The sequence below is a fragment of the Phragmites australis genome, chromosome 10 (genome assembly GCF_958298935.1).
Source record: "Phragmites australis chromosome 10, lpPhrAust1.1, whole genome shotgun sequence".
Classification (NCBI taxonomy): Eukaryota; Viridiplantae; Streptophyta; class Magnoliopsida; order Poales; family Poaceae; genus Phragmites; species Phragmites australis.
In genome coordinates, this window is record NC_084930.1 from 8,618,920 (window position 1) to 8,639,432 (window position 20,513).

The 20,513-nt window shown below is 40.2% G+C and overlaps 2 protein-coding genes across 2 annotated transcripts; both read left to right on the forward strand.

The window, feature by feature from the left end:
* The first annotated feature begins 728 nt into the window (after window positions 1-728).
* On the forward strand, window positions 729-6,145 carry LOC133883462 (SPX domain-containing protein 1-like). Its single transcript, XM_062322795.1, has 3 exons — window positions 729-1,335; window positions 1,442-1,574; window positions 5,442-6,145. Exons 1-3 carry the CDS (start codon window positions 1,048-1,050, stop codon window positions 5,891-5,893), a joined length of 873 nt encoding a protein of 290 aa, XP_062178779.1. The 5' UTR covers window positions 729-1,047; the 3' UTR covers window positions 5,894-6,145.
* Window positions 6,146-8,004: 1,859 nt separating this feature from the next.
* LOC133931209 (uncharacterized) lies at window positions 8,005-9,032 on the forward strand. The gene has a single exon (XM_062378047.1). The coding sequence runs from the start codon at window positions 8,073-8,075 to the stop codon at window positions 8,838-8,840; it is 768 nt and encodes a 255-aa protein (XP_062234031.1). The 5' UTR covers window positions 8,005-8,072; the 3' UTR covers window positions 8,841-9,032.
* The last annotated feature ends 11,481 nt before the right edge of the window (window positions 9,033-20,513 follow it).

Below are 20,513 nucleotides of genomic sequence, written 5' to 3' on the forward strand. Positions count from 1 at the left end.
CATCTCCACTCGATTATTTGAATATGCTAGAATCCAGAGAAACACAAAAACACTTGAAAAGACATACAAGCCACCAAATTGTTAAAGTGATCATCCAAGGAATTAAGAACAAGATTAGTGAGTGATTAGTGCTTATAGGACTAGAGAGAGAGTGTTACTAGGTGATTGTTGTCTAGAGAGTGGATCAAAAAAGTGATCCTAACTTGTGCCAAGTGATACACCGGTGCCTTAGAGACTTGGTGACTCGCCAGCAACTTGAGTTGTGAGGAATGATGATGTCATAAGAGAAGGGTGAATTAGGACACTTAGAAATCTAAATCAAATTGGCTCGAAAAACTTCACAAGATAAACTATCTTAATTTTTATCTAAACATGCTATAGGTTTATCTAATGTGTCTACTCTATCATTTAAAAGGAGTATAACCTACTCTAACGAGTTAAATTGCAAGTATGTAAATATAAAAATGTAAATAATGTAGAAAGACAAACTCGGCATAAGAGATTTTTATCCTGTGATATCGATAACATAAATATCACTCTTAATTCACGTTGAAGCTTCACAAAGGATATTCTTACTGTCGGCACAGAAATAACCCTTCTTGCACAGGACCGTCGTAAGTTCACCGTGTAAACCTCGGCGTGCCGCTACCATTTTCGGCTCAAACCAATCCACGCGGCCACGACCCACCACCACCCGCTCCATCCTCCCTCTTCCTCTCGCTCTCCCTCTCCCGGCCCGTCCTGACCTCCCTCCCTGTCCCCGTCTCCCACCCCTGAGAGGCTTTCCGCCAGCGAGCGAGAGCGAGAGCGAGGAATAAACTCGCGTCGCGCTCGCGCACACCGCAGCTACAATATCCTCCCCGCGAATATTCGCCGCTTCCCCCCTCGCCTCCCCGCATATCCTCCTCGCCCTCCTCCCTTTCCTCTCCCCGCTATTTCACCACCACCGCCGCGAGGATCACCGCGGCGCAATCCAAACCCAAGCGACTCATCGGAGACTGAGACTTCTCCCCCCTTCTTTTCCCGCGAGGCGGCAGTGGCGTGGCGATGAAGTTCGGCAAGAGCCTGAGCGGGCAGATCGTGGAGACGCTGCCGGAGTGGCGCGACAAGTTCCTGTCCTACAAGGACCTCAAGAAGCGCCTCAAGCTCATCGGCGCCGGCGGACGGGCCGAACGGCAGCCCAAGCGGGCCCGCCGCGATGACGCCGGGGAGGCCGATGCGTCGGCGGCGATGACCCCGGAGGAGGCGGAGTTCATGCTGCTCTTGGAGGCCGAGCTCGACAAGTTCAATTCCTTCTTCGTCGAGAAGGAGGAAGAGTACATCATCCGCCAGAAGGTCCCTTCCCGACTGCCCAATCCGTCCCCCTTCCTTCCCCAATGGTTTTGGTGTTCCTTGATCTGATCGGATTGTTGGGGTTTGCGGTCCTGGTTCGGTGGAGCAGGAGCTGCAGGACCGGGTAGCGAGAGCGGCCGGCCGGGAGTCCAAGGAGGAGCTCATGCGGGTGCGCAAGGAGATCGTCGACTTCCACGGCGAGATGGTGCTGCTCGAGAACTACAGCGCCCTCAACTACACCGGTGAGTCCTCGGCCGCACGCCCCCGTCCCGCCGCATCACATTAGGTGTTGCTTTCATGTCGCTCTGATGTTTAATTATTCATGAACTTGTTAGCTTCTGTTATCGCTCTGAAGTTTTGTGTCTGTGTGTTTCGTCGAGTAAGTAGGCTAATCAAGTAAGGTAGCCTGGATTGTGAATCTTTGGAGGAAGCAAGAGTTATTACCAGCAGGGGTCAAGAAGGAGACGACCTGCCGTGCCTCCAGGCAACTATGTCTTGCTTGTCAGTGAGGGGGCGCTCTTGTCGCTGTCAAGGATAATAGATACTAATAGCGCAGTTGAAATGGCACATGCATTTTTCCTCACTATCAATGAAATAAAAATACTAAAGACCGAGCTGCGGCGAGAAATCGGCAAGCTGCGATAAGTAGACTTTTGATTTATCGCGAGAAATTAGAGATCTCAGGTTACAGAGTGCAAGTACATCATTTATTTTCCAAACATATGGTTTATACAATACCAAATCACATGTTCGTTTCGGACACATCCTGTTTCTCTCCACTGCTATTTGTAAAATTCATACGTGCTTCTTCCCCTGTAAACTGAATTTTATATGGCGTGGTGAACCGATAGTCAATCAAATATTCAGTTAGTTGATGGTAAATAAATGTAACAACAGAAAATAAATGGAAAAAAAGCTTTTCTTTTCAATTGTCACCATGCATCGCATGTCCAATAGGTTTTGAGATTCACATGGTATGCTGAGCTCTTCTCCCGTCGTGCGTCGTGGATAAAGGAGTAGATCCTATCCTGACCGTGGTACCTCCCCCCCCCCCCCCCCTCTTCAATTCATAAGCCACATATCTGAAATATGCTTAATCAGTGTTATGTTGGCAATTTGCATCTTCTCGTAAAAGTGCTTATTCAGTGTTCAGTTTAGATGTTCTCCAGTATTTTTTTAATAAAAAAACTGGAGAAGTGAAGATGTGACTCTGTTCTAGATTTATGTTGCTACTTTTGCAAGCTTCATCAACTGAGCTGAATCCTTTCTGGTAGGTTGAGATGCATTTGCCGACTATAACTTAACCTATAATGCAAGATTGATTTGCTAGTAGTACACCGGTAGGCTACTCACATAAAGTCAAATCTCGCTAGCTGTGATGAACTTGAAAGCAATGAGTAGTTGCTTTGCGTCATCTTCTGCTCTAGCATATAGTGGCTTCAGTGGATGTGCTGTTACCATTCACCTTAATTTCAAGCCTTTTATTTTGGCTGCTCCTGTTACCTTTACATCGACGCAAGCTGTAAGGCATCAAAGTGATGGTTCATCCGATAAGCCTGTCAATGATCAGAAAATGTATCGCTAACAACACTGTGGCCTGGTCCCCCATCTCCCACTTGCATGTAAAGTGTTCTTCTGGTCTAATGTATTTGTTTTACTGATGTGTAATTGGATGGAGCGTGCATGCGGTTTCAATGTCACAGGGAACCATTAGTTTGACCGCAAATGTTAATATGCATGTTTTTTTTTTTGTTCTGGAGTCAAGCATGTACCCAGACACAGTTATTTGAGTTACTCTCTGTTCTTTGATCTCGTGACTTTAAAAACTAACTAAATTGGATTTGAAGTCTAGACTAGTTCAGCTGACTTTCTGACTGACACTCAAATATTAAGGGCCTGTTGTTTTGGGATGCAGATCCCTGAGATTTAGTACAAACTTGAACTAAATCCTAAAAATTCCTAGAGTGATCCTCCTCTTCCAAACAGGCCCTAAAAACCTTACAGTCTTGAAGCTTTACTGTTGCGCATAGTGATAAGCTGGTTTGTTATTTACAGAAGCCAATACCCTCACAGGAGGCAAGGCAACATGGTTGCACCAGCTAAGAGTCGGGCCATGGCGCCAGATCATACTTGACCAAGTTGTTAGAATTTGTTAGTTTAGATGATTTCCAATTGGTTTAATTGTTAGCATCGGTTTAGATAAGATCTCTTAAAGATCACGTCGGTTAGCTTTGGATTGTAATCAGCCAGACTATATTAGGCTCGCCCTCTCTCATGATAATCAAGCATTGAAAAATCAATCTATTACCTCATCTCCCTTCTCTACTCTTTAATCTCCTTGCTGGCTTGACGTCTCACCAGCGTCAGCACAACCACCACAGGCAGGAAACCAGCCAAGGAGCGGCCGGCAACCTCCCACACCTATCCTACCAGGTCATTGCCTCTGGGATGTGACATGATTTTATTCTGTAAACTGTTCAATATAAACCTTCTAATTATCAATTAATTTCTTGTTGTTATATATCTGAACTGGAATGCTTTACCGTTTGAGCTCTGTTACTGTGTGATACCTTTTATGTTGCCCGTTCTTTAGTTATTTGGTTCTGGTCCATTTCACATGCTTTTGCTAATAGGAAATTACAAGCGTTTGAAACCTTTGATCATCATCATTTCCCAATGTAGTGTTGGCTGTTGCATTTGAGTTGACCAATGGTGCCTTTTGGCATCCTATTCTTTTACAGAATGCTATCATGTTTGTCTTTCATGAATGGAAATCTCCGGCCATGCCCTGAGACTTAAGGTTCACTAGTGAGGCACATCATTAGGCTGTTTCAGAATGGAAATCATATGGCTGTGCTGTTTCAGAAGTCACAGCCTGTTAGTCATACAAAGACAATACAGTATTTTACTCACAAATACACATGTTTTTTGTGTGTCAATTTCCGTAGATATCAAAGTAGTGCTTTTTTTAATTGAATTTGAGTTTAGGAGAAATTGTTACCTATTTTTTCTATAGTCCATAACAATTTCAAATTGAAATGTAGTTGTTTGCTACAAAACACCGATACGCCATTGACCGAGCGTATCAGTATCGGATACGGTATCCAATACGGATACAACTCTGATATGGCAAGGATACGTATATGTCGCGTATCGGGAAAAAAAGATAAAAACAAAAATTGGATACGGACGTGATACTTGGTCCATACATCTCCAATACGGCTCAACCCAAGTCGGGAAGAGGAGGGGATGGCGGCGGCGGAGGGGGGAAAGGAGGAGGCAGAGGCGAGGGAGAGGCTGATGCGGCGGCGAGGGAGGGGGCAGCGGTTGGGGTGAGGAGGTGGAGGCAACGGCGGGGGTGAGGAGGCGGAGGCGGAGGCGGGAGCGGCGGCGGTGGGGGCGAGGTGGCGGAGGTGGCTGCGGGGGCGTGAGGTAGCAGCGGGAGGAGAGGCGGGTGGAAGCAGAGGTGGAGAGGAGAGTAGTGAGGGCTCGAGAGTGGGGTGGGGGTGTTAGTTAGGGTAAGGGATGGGTCAGTTGTTGTGCCTGGATGGGCTGAAAAATGGCAGCCCAATACATCTGATCTTTTTTCTTTTTTATTCTTTTTTTTCTTATTATAAACATGTAATGCATTTGCTCGTATATTTATGTGGACTAGTCATGAATGTAAAAAACATAGTAGTTGCAATGCAAAATTAATTGCACAACATATTTTCTCTAATTCAATTTTCCTGCTATTATTATATGCACCATATTAATTATTTTTAAAAAAATAGTAAAACGTATCTGTGTATTGAGTTTTTTGGGAAAATGGCATATCCACGTATCCGCATCGATACCGATACACGTATCCGTATCAGTGCTACATAGGTTGTTGACTTCTGCCTAGAATAATCAGTTCAGTAAAGTAAACATGCTTGCTGAATTGTTTGTATACGATAATTCTGGTGGTTGGATTTTACTGTGTCAAAGCACAGTGGTGTTGTCGACCTTATAGGCTTCTGCTTTGTCTTAACCACTTGTGCTCATGGAGTTATGGATTAGTGTTCTTCGTATCTTAGCTATCTAGATTTTCCATCACTGTATATTCTGATGTCCCTTGTCATGTACAGGATTGGTTAAGATTCTCAAGAAGTATGACAAGAGAACTGGAGCCCTGATCCGGCTGCCCTTCATCCAGAAAGTCCTGCAGCAGCCTTTCTTCACCACTGACCTCCTATTCAAGCTAGTGAAGCAGTGCGAAGCCATGCTGGAGCTGCTCCTACCAATAAACGAACCATCTGTATCAATTGAAGATGGAAAAGGAGATAGCAATGATGAGAAGCCTGCAAAGCCCAGTTCTTCCTTGGTAAAAGGCGGTGGTATTCCAGAGTTAGATGAGATTGAGTACATGGAGAGCATGTACATGAAGAGTACGGTCGCCGCACTTAGGTCACTGAAGGAGATCCGGAGCAAGAGTTCGACTGTCAGCGTGTTCTCGTTGCCACCTCTTCAGGGCAACAATGCACCGGAAGAGCCGGAGAGGTGGAACAAAATACCTGTGATAGAGCAGGCCGCCAAATGACAGGATGAATGCACGACATCGGATGCCCTCTACTCGTGACAACATTAATCTTGACATTTGCTGGAGATGGGACTGGGATCTACTCTCCCTGTTGTATATTCAGTAATTTGTACGAACTCAGGTTTCCTAACAGTTGTAAAACGGTGCAAATGTTCAGTATACGTTGTTAAATCATAGAACTGCAACATAACCATCAGGCAGAACTGAGGTTATTTTATTCACCATCGTGAATTAAATACTTTTTTTTTTATCCACATCTGACGTTTACGCATTGCACATTGTTCATTTTGTTCTGGTCAACATGGAATCGCTTTTTACTGCATATTGCTATGTTCAAGTGTTGTCATCCCTAAATTAAGGGTTCTTACTATGTGTTTGATCTGATTTGCTTGTTGCGGAAACTGAAGGAGAAATGTCATTAGTTGAACATCGGTACAAAAAAATTCAAAATTGGAATCTTCAAGTTGACACCTAACTTTCAACTCCAGTGACAATTAAGTCATGCCCAGTACAACTTCTAGCTCGAAATTGAAACTTTGCCACAAGTTTTGTTTTCGTTTCTCTTTTTTTGGAAAAATGCAAAAATCCTCCCAAAAGTCACTTGGATTTTAACTTTTCCCCTAAAAGTTGTTTTGTTGCAAAAAAACCCCCAAAGGTTTGGTTTTATAAAAACACCCCTAAAAATTCAAAATAAATTAAAAAAATAACAAAAAAATCTAAAAACAAGGAAGTTTGAAAAAAAAACATGCAGCTCATTTATTAATTCGAGTTAAATGCATAGTTAATTATTTACTAATCCAAAAATCATGAAACCAATTTTTTTAGTCTTCTTACATGATCCTCTATCTTCTAAAAATACATGAAATCTTGAAATAGTTATTGTAACGTGTAGGATTGAGTAAATGTGTTGCAGATAGATTAATTTATAACTAATCCATAACACCCCAAAATTAGTCAAACCACTTTTATTAGTTTACTTAAACAATTATTTGTGTAGGAAAAATAATGGTAGACATGACAAAGTTAAAATAACATGAGTTAATAAATGAGGTGCACATTTTTCTTTTTTTTAAACTTCCGCTCCATGAAATATGATGCAAAGGATATTTATTTTTGAAAAAAAATTCATAGAAGGTCTTGGAATTGTCTCTAGTTTTTTTTTAGAATTTGTTTGTGATTTTTTTTTGAATTTTGGGGTTTTTTTTGCAACAAAATCGAATTTTTGAGGGTTTTTTTTTTTGCAACAAAACTACTTTTTTGGGGGGAGTCAAAATCCAAGTGACTTTTGGGGGGGGGGGGTGTTGCATTTTTTCCCTTTTTTTTGAACTAAGCATGGATTATATTAAAGTAATGATAGTGATTACAACCTTGGTATTACATAAAACATCCTGGAGATTAACTTTGGTTCAAGTTTGGAAGAGTAAATTTCATAAACTTCAGATGGACTGGCCAAACCATTGCAAAATTGGGACTTGAGAGACTTCATGTAGTTTTGTGAGCTGGGATCTCTATCCCCCTCTGTACATATTTGAGAGTTTTTTTAAGCCTCAACACTAGTTATAAGTTGTATCTAAACGTACGCTTAAACGTATACCTATATCCTACACACGTACACTCACACGCATCTAAAGCACACGCTAGACCTATAATGTTTGATATCTGCTCCGCTTATAGTAGGAGAATGGGGTATAGGGATCCTTTATGTATTTTTTATGATAAATTTCTCGCTAAATCTTATGTAGTATTTGGAGTAGTTTAACAATCAATGACTCTGTGAAATCTATACTTCTAAAAATATGAACTTGAACATCCAAACTTAAAACTCCGAAAAATCGAAATTTAGAAACACTAATGCTAATAGAAAAGGAAAATGTTAGCTAACGAATGCCCCTTTATTTCAACAAAAAAAAGATGTTGCTAGAATCAATCAATCACAAACGTGAAGGGAAAATTGTTTGTATGCCACTAATTTAGTTGCATTTTAAATATTTATTATTTTAATCAATGTATTAATATAGGTGATCTGTGAGAGAGATATGACATTTCGTCAAAACACTAACGTAAACTGTGGCAAGCGGGCAAAAGCTAAAAACCACACACAAAGCCTTACGGCCCAGAACCAAAAACCCCCTCCTCCCGTGCTTCCCTGCCCCGCCGCCCACCCCTCATCCCCTGCGCCATGCCGCCGCGCAAGCGCCCGGCGCCGTCCTCCCCTGCCTCGGCGCCTCCACCTGACATCAACCCCCCCGAACCCTCTGCCCCCGCCCCCGATTCCGAGATGCCGACCATCTCGGCCAGTATCCTAGCCAAGCTCCCGCCCCCGGAGCGCGAGGTCTACAGTCTCATCTTCGCGGCGGGCAGCAAGGGCATGTGGCTGCAGGACGTCCGCAACGCGACGCGGCTGAGCCCCAACGTCGCCACCAAGGTGGCGCGCACCCTCGTGGCGCGGGACCTCCTCAAGGAGGTCAGCGACGTGCGCCACCGCAGCAAGAAGGTCTTCATGGCCACCGACTTCCAGCCCTCTCCCGAGATCACGGGCGGCACCTGGTATCACGACGGCCGCCTCGACACCGACGCCGTCTCCGCCGCGCGCCGCAGGTGCCTCGCCCAGGTCGAGAGGCTCGGCACCGCCACCGCGGAGATGATCCACCATGGCATCGAGAGGCACGAGCCCAGGGCCGGGTACGCCATCGACAGGATCAGGGACATCCTGCGGACCATGGTGCTCGACAAGGTGCTCGAGGAGGTCAAGAGCACCGGAGAGGGGGAGTTTGCCGCCGTCAGGAGCGGCAGGATGTGCTACCGTGTGGCTGGAGCTGCGCAGGGAGGGATGATGGAGGGGATCCCGTGCGGAGTTTGCCCCAGGATCGATGAGTGCTCGCCGGAGGGGGCCATCTCGCCCAACACATGCGTCTATTACAAGAAGTGGCTGCAGATGGACTTCTAGGCGGCGAGCCCCCTCCGTTGTGCATTGCGATGGCGTCGATTGGAAATCAGTTTCGCATTGTCTGATTGGTTCCACATTTTAGTATTGGATTGTCAAAGTTCAATTCCTTTAGTGTGGTTTGTGATCTCTGATAAGGTAGGCATATTAGGTGGTCATGGTACCACATTTTGGTATTCATATCACTTCAACATTTGTGTTCTGTCACTGTGGCACAATTTCTGTAGCCTGGTTTTTACTCCTTTGGTTCTGGTTCCATAAGCCTGGTTAAATCATAGAATTCCAACGTAACTCTCTGACAGAACTGAGGTGATTTTGTTCACAATTGTGAATTAAATCCTGTATTTTTTTTTGCTGATCTGCAACTGACTTGTATTGATTGCTAAGTTGATTTTGGTCTGGTTGACTCTAAATTGTTCTTTGCTGAATGTTGCTATGTTCAAGTGCTGGCATAAATTGCGGGCTCTTATTATGTGTTCAACCTGAGTTGCTTGTTGCGGAAACTGAAGGAGATATGTCGTTAGTGAAATGTATTGGCACAAAGAAAAAAAAACTCAAAATTTGAACCCTTGAAATTTGAACCTTCATGTTGATATACTAGACTTCCAGCTCCAGCGACTCAGCTCAAGTCGTGACTATTACAACTTTTAAGTTTTAACTCGAAACTGGAACTTTGGCTCGAGACCGAAAGAGTAAATTTTACAAAATTACAGATAGATTAGCCAAAGTTTTCAAAGACTTTATTAATTAACTTTGTGTTTGGTTTGAAGAACGAGATGATGATGGATCATCTGATCGTGACTCTAAATCCTAATTAACTTGTTTGGTTTGAGGAATGAGATGGGTTGGTGCATCACCACCTAATGTATCACAAGTACATGGTTGGACTAATCCCAAGGGATGGTTTCATCCTACCAAAATTCATGGTATGATGCCATGATTTCCATGTAGGATGAGTTGATCTCTCAAGCCAAATAAGCCGTAACTCCGTATTAACTGAGAGAAGGGGCTTCAGATGGACTTCTAGGCGGTGAGCCCTCATCTGATATGCATCGCAATGGAGTCCATTGGACAATTCAGTTTCGCATTGTCCAATTGGGGACATTGTTTCACACTCTGGGATTGGATTGTCAACGTTCCGTTCTTTTAGTGTGGTTTGCGATCTATAATAGGGTAGGCATGTTAGGTGTTTTATGCTATGTACCTGATTTCGGTGGTCATATTACTTAGGTTTTTAGATGCTAGTTGTTATGTATAGCAGTATAGATTAGTTGTTGGCTGATATATCATATAAATGTTTCCTAAAACTATGGTGCAGTTGCAAACTAAGCAGTAACTCAGTTGGTTAGTGCCTCCAGTAGAGAGGATGGCCACCCGGGCTCGAACCTAGCGCACACCGTTTTGTGGGTGTCTCCCTGAGAAATTGATTTCAGCGAGTTTCCTAGTTAGCCACTGTTCGGTACTCCTCTACCTTAAATTTAAAAATATGCCCAAGGAGTGTCTCCTCATGGTTGAGAAAAAAAATGGTGCAGTTGGTGGATCCCACCTAGATTTACCACACGAATTGGCTTTGAATGGTCCTATTTAGCACAACTAAAACTTATGGGCTTTTTCTGAAAAGTTATTTATGACTTCTGAGAAAAATGGTTAGCTTATGAGCTTAATTTTTAGTCTCTTAGCACACTACTTTTTTTAAAAGCTGATCTCAACCGGTTTATCAGCTTTTAGTTCATTTCACCAGAAACTAATTTATCAGAAAAGCTATAAACTAGCAATAAGTTTGGTATCAGCTTTTCTAGGAAGAAGAAGCTGCTGATAAGCAGAAACAAACAAGACCTTTGTGGGTTGTATTAGGTAGGCAAAGTGTTCAGTGGTGTTCAATGTTATTAGTAGTGTTTGCCTTCAGTTACTTGTGTGACTGAAGTGCTCAGGATGGATTGTGAAGGTGAAGATCTTGCTTTATGCAATAAATAAGATGGCACTGATACATAGTTTCCTGGGTAGAATGGTGTCATTGCATCTTTTGTAGTTCAGATGTTTTAGAGCCCTTTCATCACCTTAGTATTGTACTTGGACTTTTAATTTTGCCCGAACCTCATGCGTCATGTAATTCTGTATAATCATCATGTTATATTTATGTTCGGCCCACAATTGATCATCTTGTTCTTGTGGGCACGGCCAAGATGCGAACTTCTGTAATTTGGGCTGTACCTAGGTTCTGACCATTTCAATTAGTTTCAGCTTTCTGACTATTTCAATTAGTTCCAGTTACCAAGCAATGACAATGCTCGGTTTCACATCACGAAAGCACTAAAAATTGCTTTTTAACATGTAGTTCATGTTCCTGTGACTGGTGTTGGTGCACATTGAAGTTATTCTGTCTACAATCTCACATGCAAGGAACTAAAATTTACTAATTTAGTACGGTATGATGATCTTTTAGTGTGTGTTTGTCACCGGACAGTATAGCCTGTACGTCTGTTCAATTCTGCTGGCAATCTCAGTTCGGTTCCTTTGCGTCCGTTGTTCTTACATTGACTTGGCTTATATTTGCTTTGAAGGACCTCAATCTGGTGCATCCTTATAGTATCGGTTCAGAATGTTGACTATGTCGATCAATGACAACATGGGATATAGTAATCAAGCTTAAGCAACCTTAGTTTCCATTCTCCAAACATCTGAATCTACTTGCGCTCGTTCCAGTTTATTGGCCTTGTGATTTAGTGCATGGGCTTTCATACTTTTAGGGTCTGTTTGGAGAACTGAAGAACATCTCTAAAAAGGAATAGGATATACATTAAATGCTACTGTTTTCGTAAACCACATCCTGCTTGTTTGCTAAATATGCGAAATCACGCCTCCTTCTTCTTCTTCTTCTTCTTCTTCTTCTTCTTCTTCTTCTTCTTCTTCTTCTTCTTCTTCTTGTGCAAAACCTTGATTAATATGTGGTTCGATTCTTGGCTCTATATGCAATTCTCAGTGTTACCGCCTGAGCGCAAAAATTTTCCATGCTGAGACCGGCCCATGAGTTTCAGCCCAGATCGTTACCTTACCTGCATTCCGATTCACAACAAAGCTAAGGCGCATCACGATTTCATGCTTTCTTATATATATTTTCGATTAGTGACATACACGCACAACCCTATTCCACGCCCAACGATGTACTCACCATACCAAGAGACGGTTGATTTCATGCTTTCTTTTGCATATCTCATCCAGGGTTTTAGTTACCGTTTTGCAAACGGTTACCGGCTCCCAACGGTAACCGCACAGTAATTCGGTGGAATTCGGTAGAAACTGATCAAATTTTGTTAAATTTTTAATTTTTTTGAATTTTAAATTTAAGTTTGATCGGTAACCATTCGGTATATAAAAGCGGTGCGGTCCGAATCGTCTGGTAACTACGATAAATGATCGGTTACCAACGATATTTGTAACCGTGATCTCATCTACCATATTTGGTGGGGCCAAGGGGTGATGGCGACTGCTTGGGGTTGATACTGATGAGCTCAAACTTTGTGAATGTGTGCGGGTGCTAAAGGCATTTATGTATTGAATATATATTAAGGCAATTATGCAATATAACTTCAGTTTGTGTTTTTTGTATTATTTTTCTATAACACTGTCAAAATAATTCTATTAGGCCTCTATTATTTTAGTCAACCACTTGAGGGAGACCGGAGCATGCTGGTGCCTGGCGATAATGTATGACAGCTATTACAAGTTGTTGACTGAAGAAAATTTTCTCCAATTGCCGCTTTTTGGGTAAATCTTAAGAAAACAACTGACCTTTTTTTACACGGCAAATCTTTAGGCAATGTTAGGATGAAGCTTGACAAATTTTAATGTTACATTAACGATACATATAGGGACATGAGTTATTTCATATGAAAAAGCAAGGTGTGGTTGTTTTGTCTGTTCCCTTCATCTTACACCCAGCCATATCTTCCAGTATTAGGTTTTGTGCATTTGAATATTGTGTGGTAGGTATCGACTAGCATGGACTTATGAGTGATATATGAGCTGCTTTGAAACTAAATGTTAGGAACTCCTCAATATGCAACTCTTGATCTGCAAAAGAATGTCCAAGGCATGGGTAGATCTGTGTCTACCTTTTTGTGATTGGTGCTATCCTTTTACTCCCACCAGTCACAAATGAGTATGTTTTTGGTTGCGTGCAGTGTAAGGATCGGTAATGCAAGATAAACCTAAAACAATTTATATATAAATATGATCTAGTTTTACCTAGTGTTATACTATATCGCAATAAAGTTTTGCACCCTAAGATCCAATCATGTAAACTACACATTGCAATTCTAGAAAATATAAATACGGAAGGTAAAACGGTGCAATAAGTAAATGTGGAATGCAAAGGGTAGAGAGAGTGCAAACTCAGCACTGATGATATTTTCTCGTAGTATCGTTGAGTTGCTGGTCACCTCTAATCACGTTGGAGCACCTCGTAAGGATCAAGCTCTCCGGTCGGCTAACTTAGTGGATAGCTATTAGAGCTCCTCACATGCCGGTGGGTCTCATACTAAGCTTCTCCTAGAAGCTCACCGCCGTCTTCACCAAGGTAGTGCTTTGTCATTCTAGCATGTGCACTCCAACCGCTTACAAAGATTGCGGCTACTCCACAACTCCTTGGAGAGTCTCGCATGACACAAACGTCTCTAATCCATCTAGATATCGGCAAACACCAAGAGTAACAAGTGTGGATCGCTCACTTGATCCAACTCTAGGCTAATCACTTAGCTAGATACACACTAGCCCTTAACTAGCACTAATTAAGTCCTTAATCTTATGTTTTTTCCTTGATCTGAACTATCTTTATCTTTATGGGCAAGAGCTCTTAAATATGTGTATCAACACTCCCTCTAGCTCCTGCACACTACAATGGTCAGGTGGTAGAGTATTTATAGGCCAAACTCTAAAACCTAGCCGTTGGAAAAAAATGCCTAGAAATTATGAACATATGATGATCTAGTATGAACATAGGATGTTACGGTGAATACTCCGGTGAGTACAACTCTAATAGTTCCAAAACTAGTCGTTACTTGTATTGTCTTCTCATCGGATGTTCTATTGATTCTTTTTTTACCCTTAGCTCCAAAACAACCATTGTGTATAGCATCCCAACTCATGGCAAACAATGTATCTGCACAAATACTTTAATAAAATCCTCCTTTGATCGATGCACTTCTTTTTTGAACATCGAAGCATCTCATTGGAATATCCAATGTACACATTTAAATACCCGATGTGTATAATTTTCAGAAACTTATAATTTGTAATTTGGCTATAAATTTTTGCCCCAAACTCTAATTTTGATGATATTGGACTCTATAGAAAGCTTATGAGGTTCTCTATAACTTTATATTGTCACTTGAACTGAAAAGCTTTTTTTGAATATCGGAATATCTGGTAAAGCTTCAGATCATCCGGTGAGTGTAACTTCAGAAAATTATCATCCATATTTCAACAATTACTTTTTGCTCTAAACTCCAAATTTGATAATCTTGGATTCTATAAAAATATTATGAAGATATATACATATTTCTACTTGAAAACTAGAGCTCAAAGCCATTTGATTAAAATCAAATTCATGGGACAGCTCTAATTCAAACATCTCTTTGTCCCGGCTTCACTTCTTTTGTTCCAGCTTCAATTCTTTATGTCTTAGTGTATTAGGACTAGATAACCCTAGTATGCATCACCACTACACTATTAGTCTAAAAACATTATATCAAACTACTAAACTCAAATCCATCTTTATAGTATAGCCAAAAGGAATAAACCTACCTACACAAGTGATACTATTAACTCCATGATTACTTATCTAAATAATAGTGATTATATCTATAAGAAACTCTTCTTTAACCTTGTTAACTCCTATTAGGTGTTTCGAACTCTAAGAGCATCTTATTTATCTATAAGACTAAATCTTTGCAAACTAGCAAACCTTATTAGTCTCATTGGTCATGTTGACATTAAAACTGTTTTAAACTTCTGCTACAAATTACTTCTTTTTATGTAATTGAGTTTGAATTTTTAAAAATATTACGGATAGATTTGTCTCGAAAAGTAATTTTATAATAATATGTTTTTGCTATATTTTATCGATATATTATAATAAAAAGTAGTACTAGTCAAAGTTGTATTTTTTAGAGACCGCTTCTATGTCCAAAACGATACTTATGACCTGTTTGGTAGAGCTCTTTCTGATTCAAATTCTCTGCGGAGAATGATTCTCTGGGGGAAGTGATTCTGTAGCTGAAAGTGATTATCTAATGATTCTCTAGAATAAACTATAAGGAGGAAGTGATTTTGTATGTGAAGTGAATCAGGGGAAGCTCTTTTTTTCAATTCCTCAGCTTCTAGTTCATTTCAGATAATTACTCTCACGGATTCCACTCAGGGAGCTAAAAGCTGAAAACTGCTGTTTGGCAGAGCTCCTCCTGATTCTAGCTGGGAAGCTGCTCTAGAAACTCTGGCAAATAGACTTTTATTATGACTGGAGGGAGTACTTAGGTGTTTAGTTGTATTATCTTTTTGTTGATACAATGATAATATCGTAACACATAAAGATGTGTACCAGGCTTCCGGACTTCTGGAGTCTGAAGATTCTGAATGTACAAAGAAAGCAATTTCATGCTACTTCAGTTACGCGAAGAACAATAAGTTTCCTTTTCAGTTCTATTTTTTTTTTGGTTATATTTTGTCTCTCGTTGAAATTGTCTTCTGTATTTGACGGTTTGGAAAGAATTTTCTCAGTTGCACATTATCCATTCCTAGCAGAGCTTCCAACTGAGTTCCGTGCTCACCTTCACCTGTAGCTGTGACGACCGAAACTTGTGTTTTCAAAACTGAAAACCATGTGGCGATTTTCAGTATTGTCTTTGCTAACCTATGTCAGAACGCGCAGGGGCTGCAGCCTTTTTCTGAGACGAGTTCTTCGGATCGCCGGAGCTCAACCGAAGCCGGAAAAGCCTACGCACCTCTTGGAAAAATTCTCAACTCCTCCAGGGTTCGGACTGTGCCGCCGCTGGTATCTTCTTGAACCACTTCAAGGCAGGGCAGGCTGAATCATCCAGCCATGATCCTATCGACACCCGCGACTCGGCCTTCCTCTGCTACTTACGCACGCACGCACGCACGCACGCACGCCGCTTTCTTGCACGCTTCTATGTACGGCGTGCTGGGCCAAAGGAATAAGCGGTACTCTGGACCAGGTCACGGGCTGCTGCCTGCGGCTGGTGCGCGTTGTCAAACCGGAGGAAAGCAATGTCATACGTGCAAGGCTTACAAATTCGTTTGGGATCTGAAAATCAGATTCAGTAATTTTTTGAAATTATGAATATCGGCAATTCAGTTAAAATTCAGCGAGAATTCAGCTAAATTAACTTGATCAAATTTATAAATTGAAGACAAAATTCGAACGAATCGACCATTTAGTAACTGACCAAATTTTAAAAAAACCGACCGTATTTACTACATTTCGTTTATAATTTAAAACCACTCTAATTCCATTGAAAACCGTTAGGTTTTATAAAAATCGTTCTGTTTTATCGAATTTCAGTAAAATTCAAGAAAAACAAAAAATAACTTAACCTTGTAAAATCGATAACTAATTCATCTGAGCTTGAAATCGAGTGAAATTATTTTTTGTTGGTTTTCTTGTAACATGATCTACATGATAAAAATATTTATACTCATAAAAAAGTTGTAAGTGAGAAAATATACATGCTAAACCTAGTTAAATGCATAGTTAATTCTTTGCAAATTCAAAAATCATGAAACCAAATTTGTTAGTCTTCTTACATGATCCTACGTCTTTTAAAAATACATGAAATCATGAAATAGTTATTGTAACATGCAGGATTGAGTAAATGTGTTGTACATAGATTAATTCATAACTAACCCATCACACCTCCAAAATTAGTGAAACAACTTTTATTAGTTTAATTATACTATGATTTATGTAGGAAAAATAATGATATACATGAAAAAGTTAATTACAATATTATTTCTTAACATGTTCACTTTATGCTTATGAACTTTGTAAAAATTATGGAGAAATTAATATAACTCTAGAAATCATAGAGAAATTAATATAATTCTTAACATGGTAAATATGTTTTTACATGTTAAGCTTTTTCTTAATATGAGTTAATAAATGAGCTGCACGTTTAAACTTTTTTCTTTTTTTTTTCAAACTTTCTCCATATAAAATATGATGCAAACGATATTATTTTTGAATTTTTTTCACAGAATGTCTTAGAATTGTCTCTAAGACCGAATTGACCAAATATCACAAATTTCGACCGAATGTCGACAAATTTTGGAACCCTGCGTATGTCTCAGAACGAACATGAGGTCAAGAGTTTGTTTGGCAAGTTAGAGAGAAGCTCGGTAAAATAGCAGTTTACAGTTTTTAGCTTACAGAATGATTTTGTATGAATGATTTTCTAAAATAAACTAATTGTTGCGGGGTAAAAAAAAAAACTTGCTTCCCCTAATTCACTTGCCCCATAAAATCATTTTTACATTGAGTTTATTATAAATAATCACTTTCACCCATAGAATCACTTCCTAGTGAATATGGAAGAGGGGGGTGCTACGCCCTAGGTACTCGCGTGCCGCTCCCTCCCCCTGGATTTAACTATAGGGCAATATGTGAGGAGAAATGGGATGGACGATGGTTGCGAGCACTACTACATAAACGATCATCGTTGACGGTTCAAAAATATTATTATTACCGATTTTTGAACCGACAATGATTAAATGGCAATAATAATCTATGATTACAGAACCGACAGTGATTGTATATATTACTGCTAGTTCATGTAATAGACTGGCAGTGATAAGCTAACTATCACTATTGGTTCACATAATTAATTGATAGTGATAGTTGGATTATCACTGCTACCCATTACATGAACCGACAGTGATAACCCCACCCTCCGCCCAATACAACTATTTTCAGCAACATCATATTCAGAAAATAATACATATACATATACAATTTATCACATATACACCTCAGTAGATTTCATTCACAAATCATATATATAAATACATAATTAACATATCATTCACAAATATTCTTGATTGGACATTTCATTCACAAATTATGTGCACGATTAACATGTCAAATTGTATTTCATTCACGAATAACTCTCTAACTCATAATTTATTTCAGAAATCTCACGGTTCCCTTGAAACATTCATGCAAGGGAAATAAATAAACGGTTCAACCTTTCTGTACATTGTGGAAATCTTCATCTTTGTACCTGACGGCGATCATTTCTCTACCTTTTTTTTTTGTCTTCGTCATGTACCACTGATGGAATTTGCGCATTTAATAGGACATGTTGACCATCACATCTGGTTTAACCAGCGGTTTGCCAAACTCAAGCTGCCATCTAAGCTCTGGAAAGGCAATGTTCTCATCCCAGTCAAGAATTTGGTCTGGTGTAAGTACGATTTCAGCAATAAACTGTTTGATCAAGGCCTTCTTCAGGTAAGGCTTCTCCTTGATATGCTCGTAGTCCGATTTTGGCTTTGGATACATCATCCCCGTCTTTTTTTTCTATGGATATGCAAAACTTCTGCGCATTGTCTCGTCAAAAGCTCTTGCCTTGATGCGGTATGGGTGATCTGGATGAAGGAACCTATGGTGACGCATGTAAACCATTTTTGAGAGTTCTTCAGCCATAGGCACATTTTGTCTTCCAAGCACTTGACATATTCATTGTATCCTTTAACTGGCTGTCCCGATAGGTTACCAAAAGTATGCCAATCTTTGATTGTTACGAACAACATTGCGCGTAGGGTGAAGTTCTCATGTTTATACTCATCCCATACCCGTACATCATCGTCTCACATTATAAGAAGATCTTCAACCAATGGTTTTAGATAAACATTGATATCGTTCCTAGGTTGACTTGGCTCTTCGATTAGCAACGGCTTTATAAGGTACTTCCACTTCATACACATATAAAGTGGAAGGTTGTAGATACATAAAATCATGGTCCAAGTGCTATGACTACTGCTCATGTTGTCGAAAAGATTCATCCTATATATACTCAACCTGAACCTTATATTCCCCATATCGTGTGCGAATGTCTTCTTGTATTTTCTATCAATATTCCCGCATGGCATCGCATCCACTGGGCATGTCTTTTGTTCGCAAACAATTGCTTCAAATGAGGGATTATAGGAAAATATCACACCACCTTAGCGGGGGGATATTTTATTCTTACAGTTCACCCCCACATCATCATCATTGTCACGTTGCTTGTACTGTGCTGCTCTGCACACCGGACATGCATCCAATTCTGCAAAATCTTTGTGATACAATATGCAGTCATTTAGACGCGCATGTATTTTCTCTATTTTCAAACCTAAGGGGCATACAACCTTCTTGGTCTGGTATGTGGTTTTAGACAACATGTTCCCCTTTAGTAGCAAGTCACCCAAGAAACGTAACAACTAGTTGAAACTCTTATCTGACCAATCATTGCTAGCCTTCAATTATAGCAGTGTCAGCACCGTATGCATCTTTGTGTGCTTATCCTTACAGTTTGGGGACAATGATGTTTTAGAATCATCTATCATAATATGGAACTTTTGATATTGTCTCTCACTGGTGAAGTCCTCCTCTCTATCACGCAACATATGATCTATGTCATCTTCATCGTTGTGGACCAAAGTATCTTCGAATGCCGGCATATCGTTGTCTTCATCAGCCATCATATTGTTGCCTCTCTTTTTTTCGATAGTGGGTTGTACTTCATATTCAAACTCCCCATCTTCACCGTTTTTAGTCCAACGTAGATAGACAAGCTTGAACCCCTCCGAAGCAAGTGTGCATGGATCTGCTCTATACTTTAAAATTGTTTCTCATTCTTACCATCAGTGCATGAACAACATATGTCATCACAACTAGTTGACTTGTACGCTACAACAACACTAAAAAAAGCTTCCATACTGTTAAAAAAATTCTAGACCGCTATGGTCAGCATCGTGCATCTATATTCTGTCAATCCACACTTTAATTAATTATTATACATACATTGCATTAATATAAAACAACAATCTGTTTAATTAATTATTATAAAAAATAGAATATAATGCTAAATAATGATAAATAAATTCATACATAGAATATAAAAACCTAAAATCGATTATCTTAAATTCACTTAGTCAATTGGAGCTCTAGCTCCTTCAAAATTTATCATCACAGAACAAGCTCATTTTTTCAAAATCTAGAAATATCTAACAAATAAATCTAAGTATAAATAAAATATAGATGAACCTACTTACCTAGATAATGTATACGTAAAATTAATTAGCTTAAATTCACTAAGTTACTTGGAGCTCTAGCTCATTCAAAATTCATCATCATGGAACAAGTATCGATTTTCAAAATCTAAAGCAATCTAGCAAGCAAATCTAAGTATAAATAAAGTATAGATGAACTTACTAATCTTGGAACACCTAGGTCACGTAGATTCCAACAAATTTTGAAGCCTCACCGTGTAAGCACGCCGCAAAGAACCGCCACGCGCTGAGCAGAGCCACCGAGTAGAGGAGACCTCCTATGTCCTGCTCGGTCTCGAGGACATAACCGTTATATACTAGGGCACATCACTGTTGGTCCATGGTACTAAC

Excerpts from the sequence above, each read along its gene's own strand:
- LOC133883462 (XM_062322795.1), top strand. The coding sequence starts at position 1,048 with ATGAAGTTCGGCAAGAGCCTGAGCGGGCAGATCGTGGAGACGCTGCCG. Across the intron at positions 1,336-1,441 it reads AGTACATCATCCGCCAGAAG|GAGCTGCAGGACCGGGTAGC; the intron begins GTCCCTTCCCGA and ends TCGGTGGAGCAG. Across the intron at positions 1,575-5,441 it reads CAGCGCCCTCAACTACACCG|GATTGGTTAAGATTCTCAAG; the intron begins GTGAGTCCTCGG and ends TGTCATGTACAG.
- LOC133931209 (XM_062378047.1), top strand. The coding sequence starts at position 8,073 with ATGCCGCCGCGCAAGCGCCCGGCGCCGTCCTCCCCTGCCTCGGCGCCT.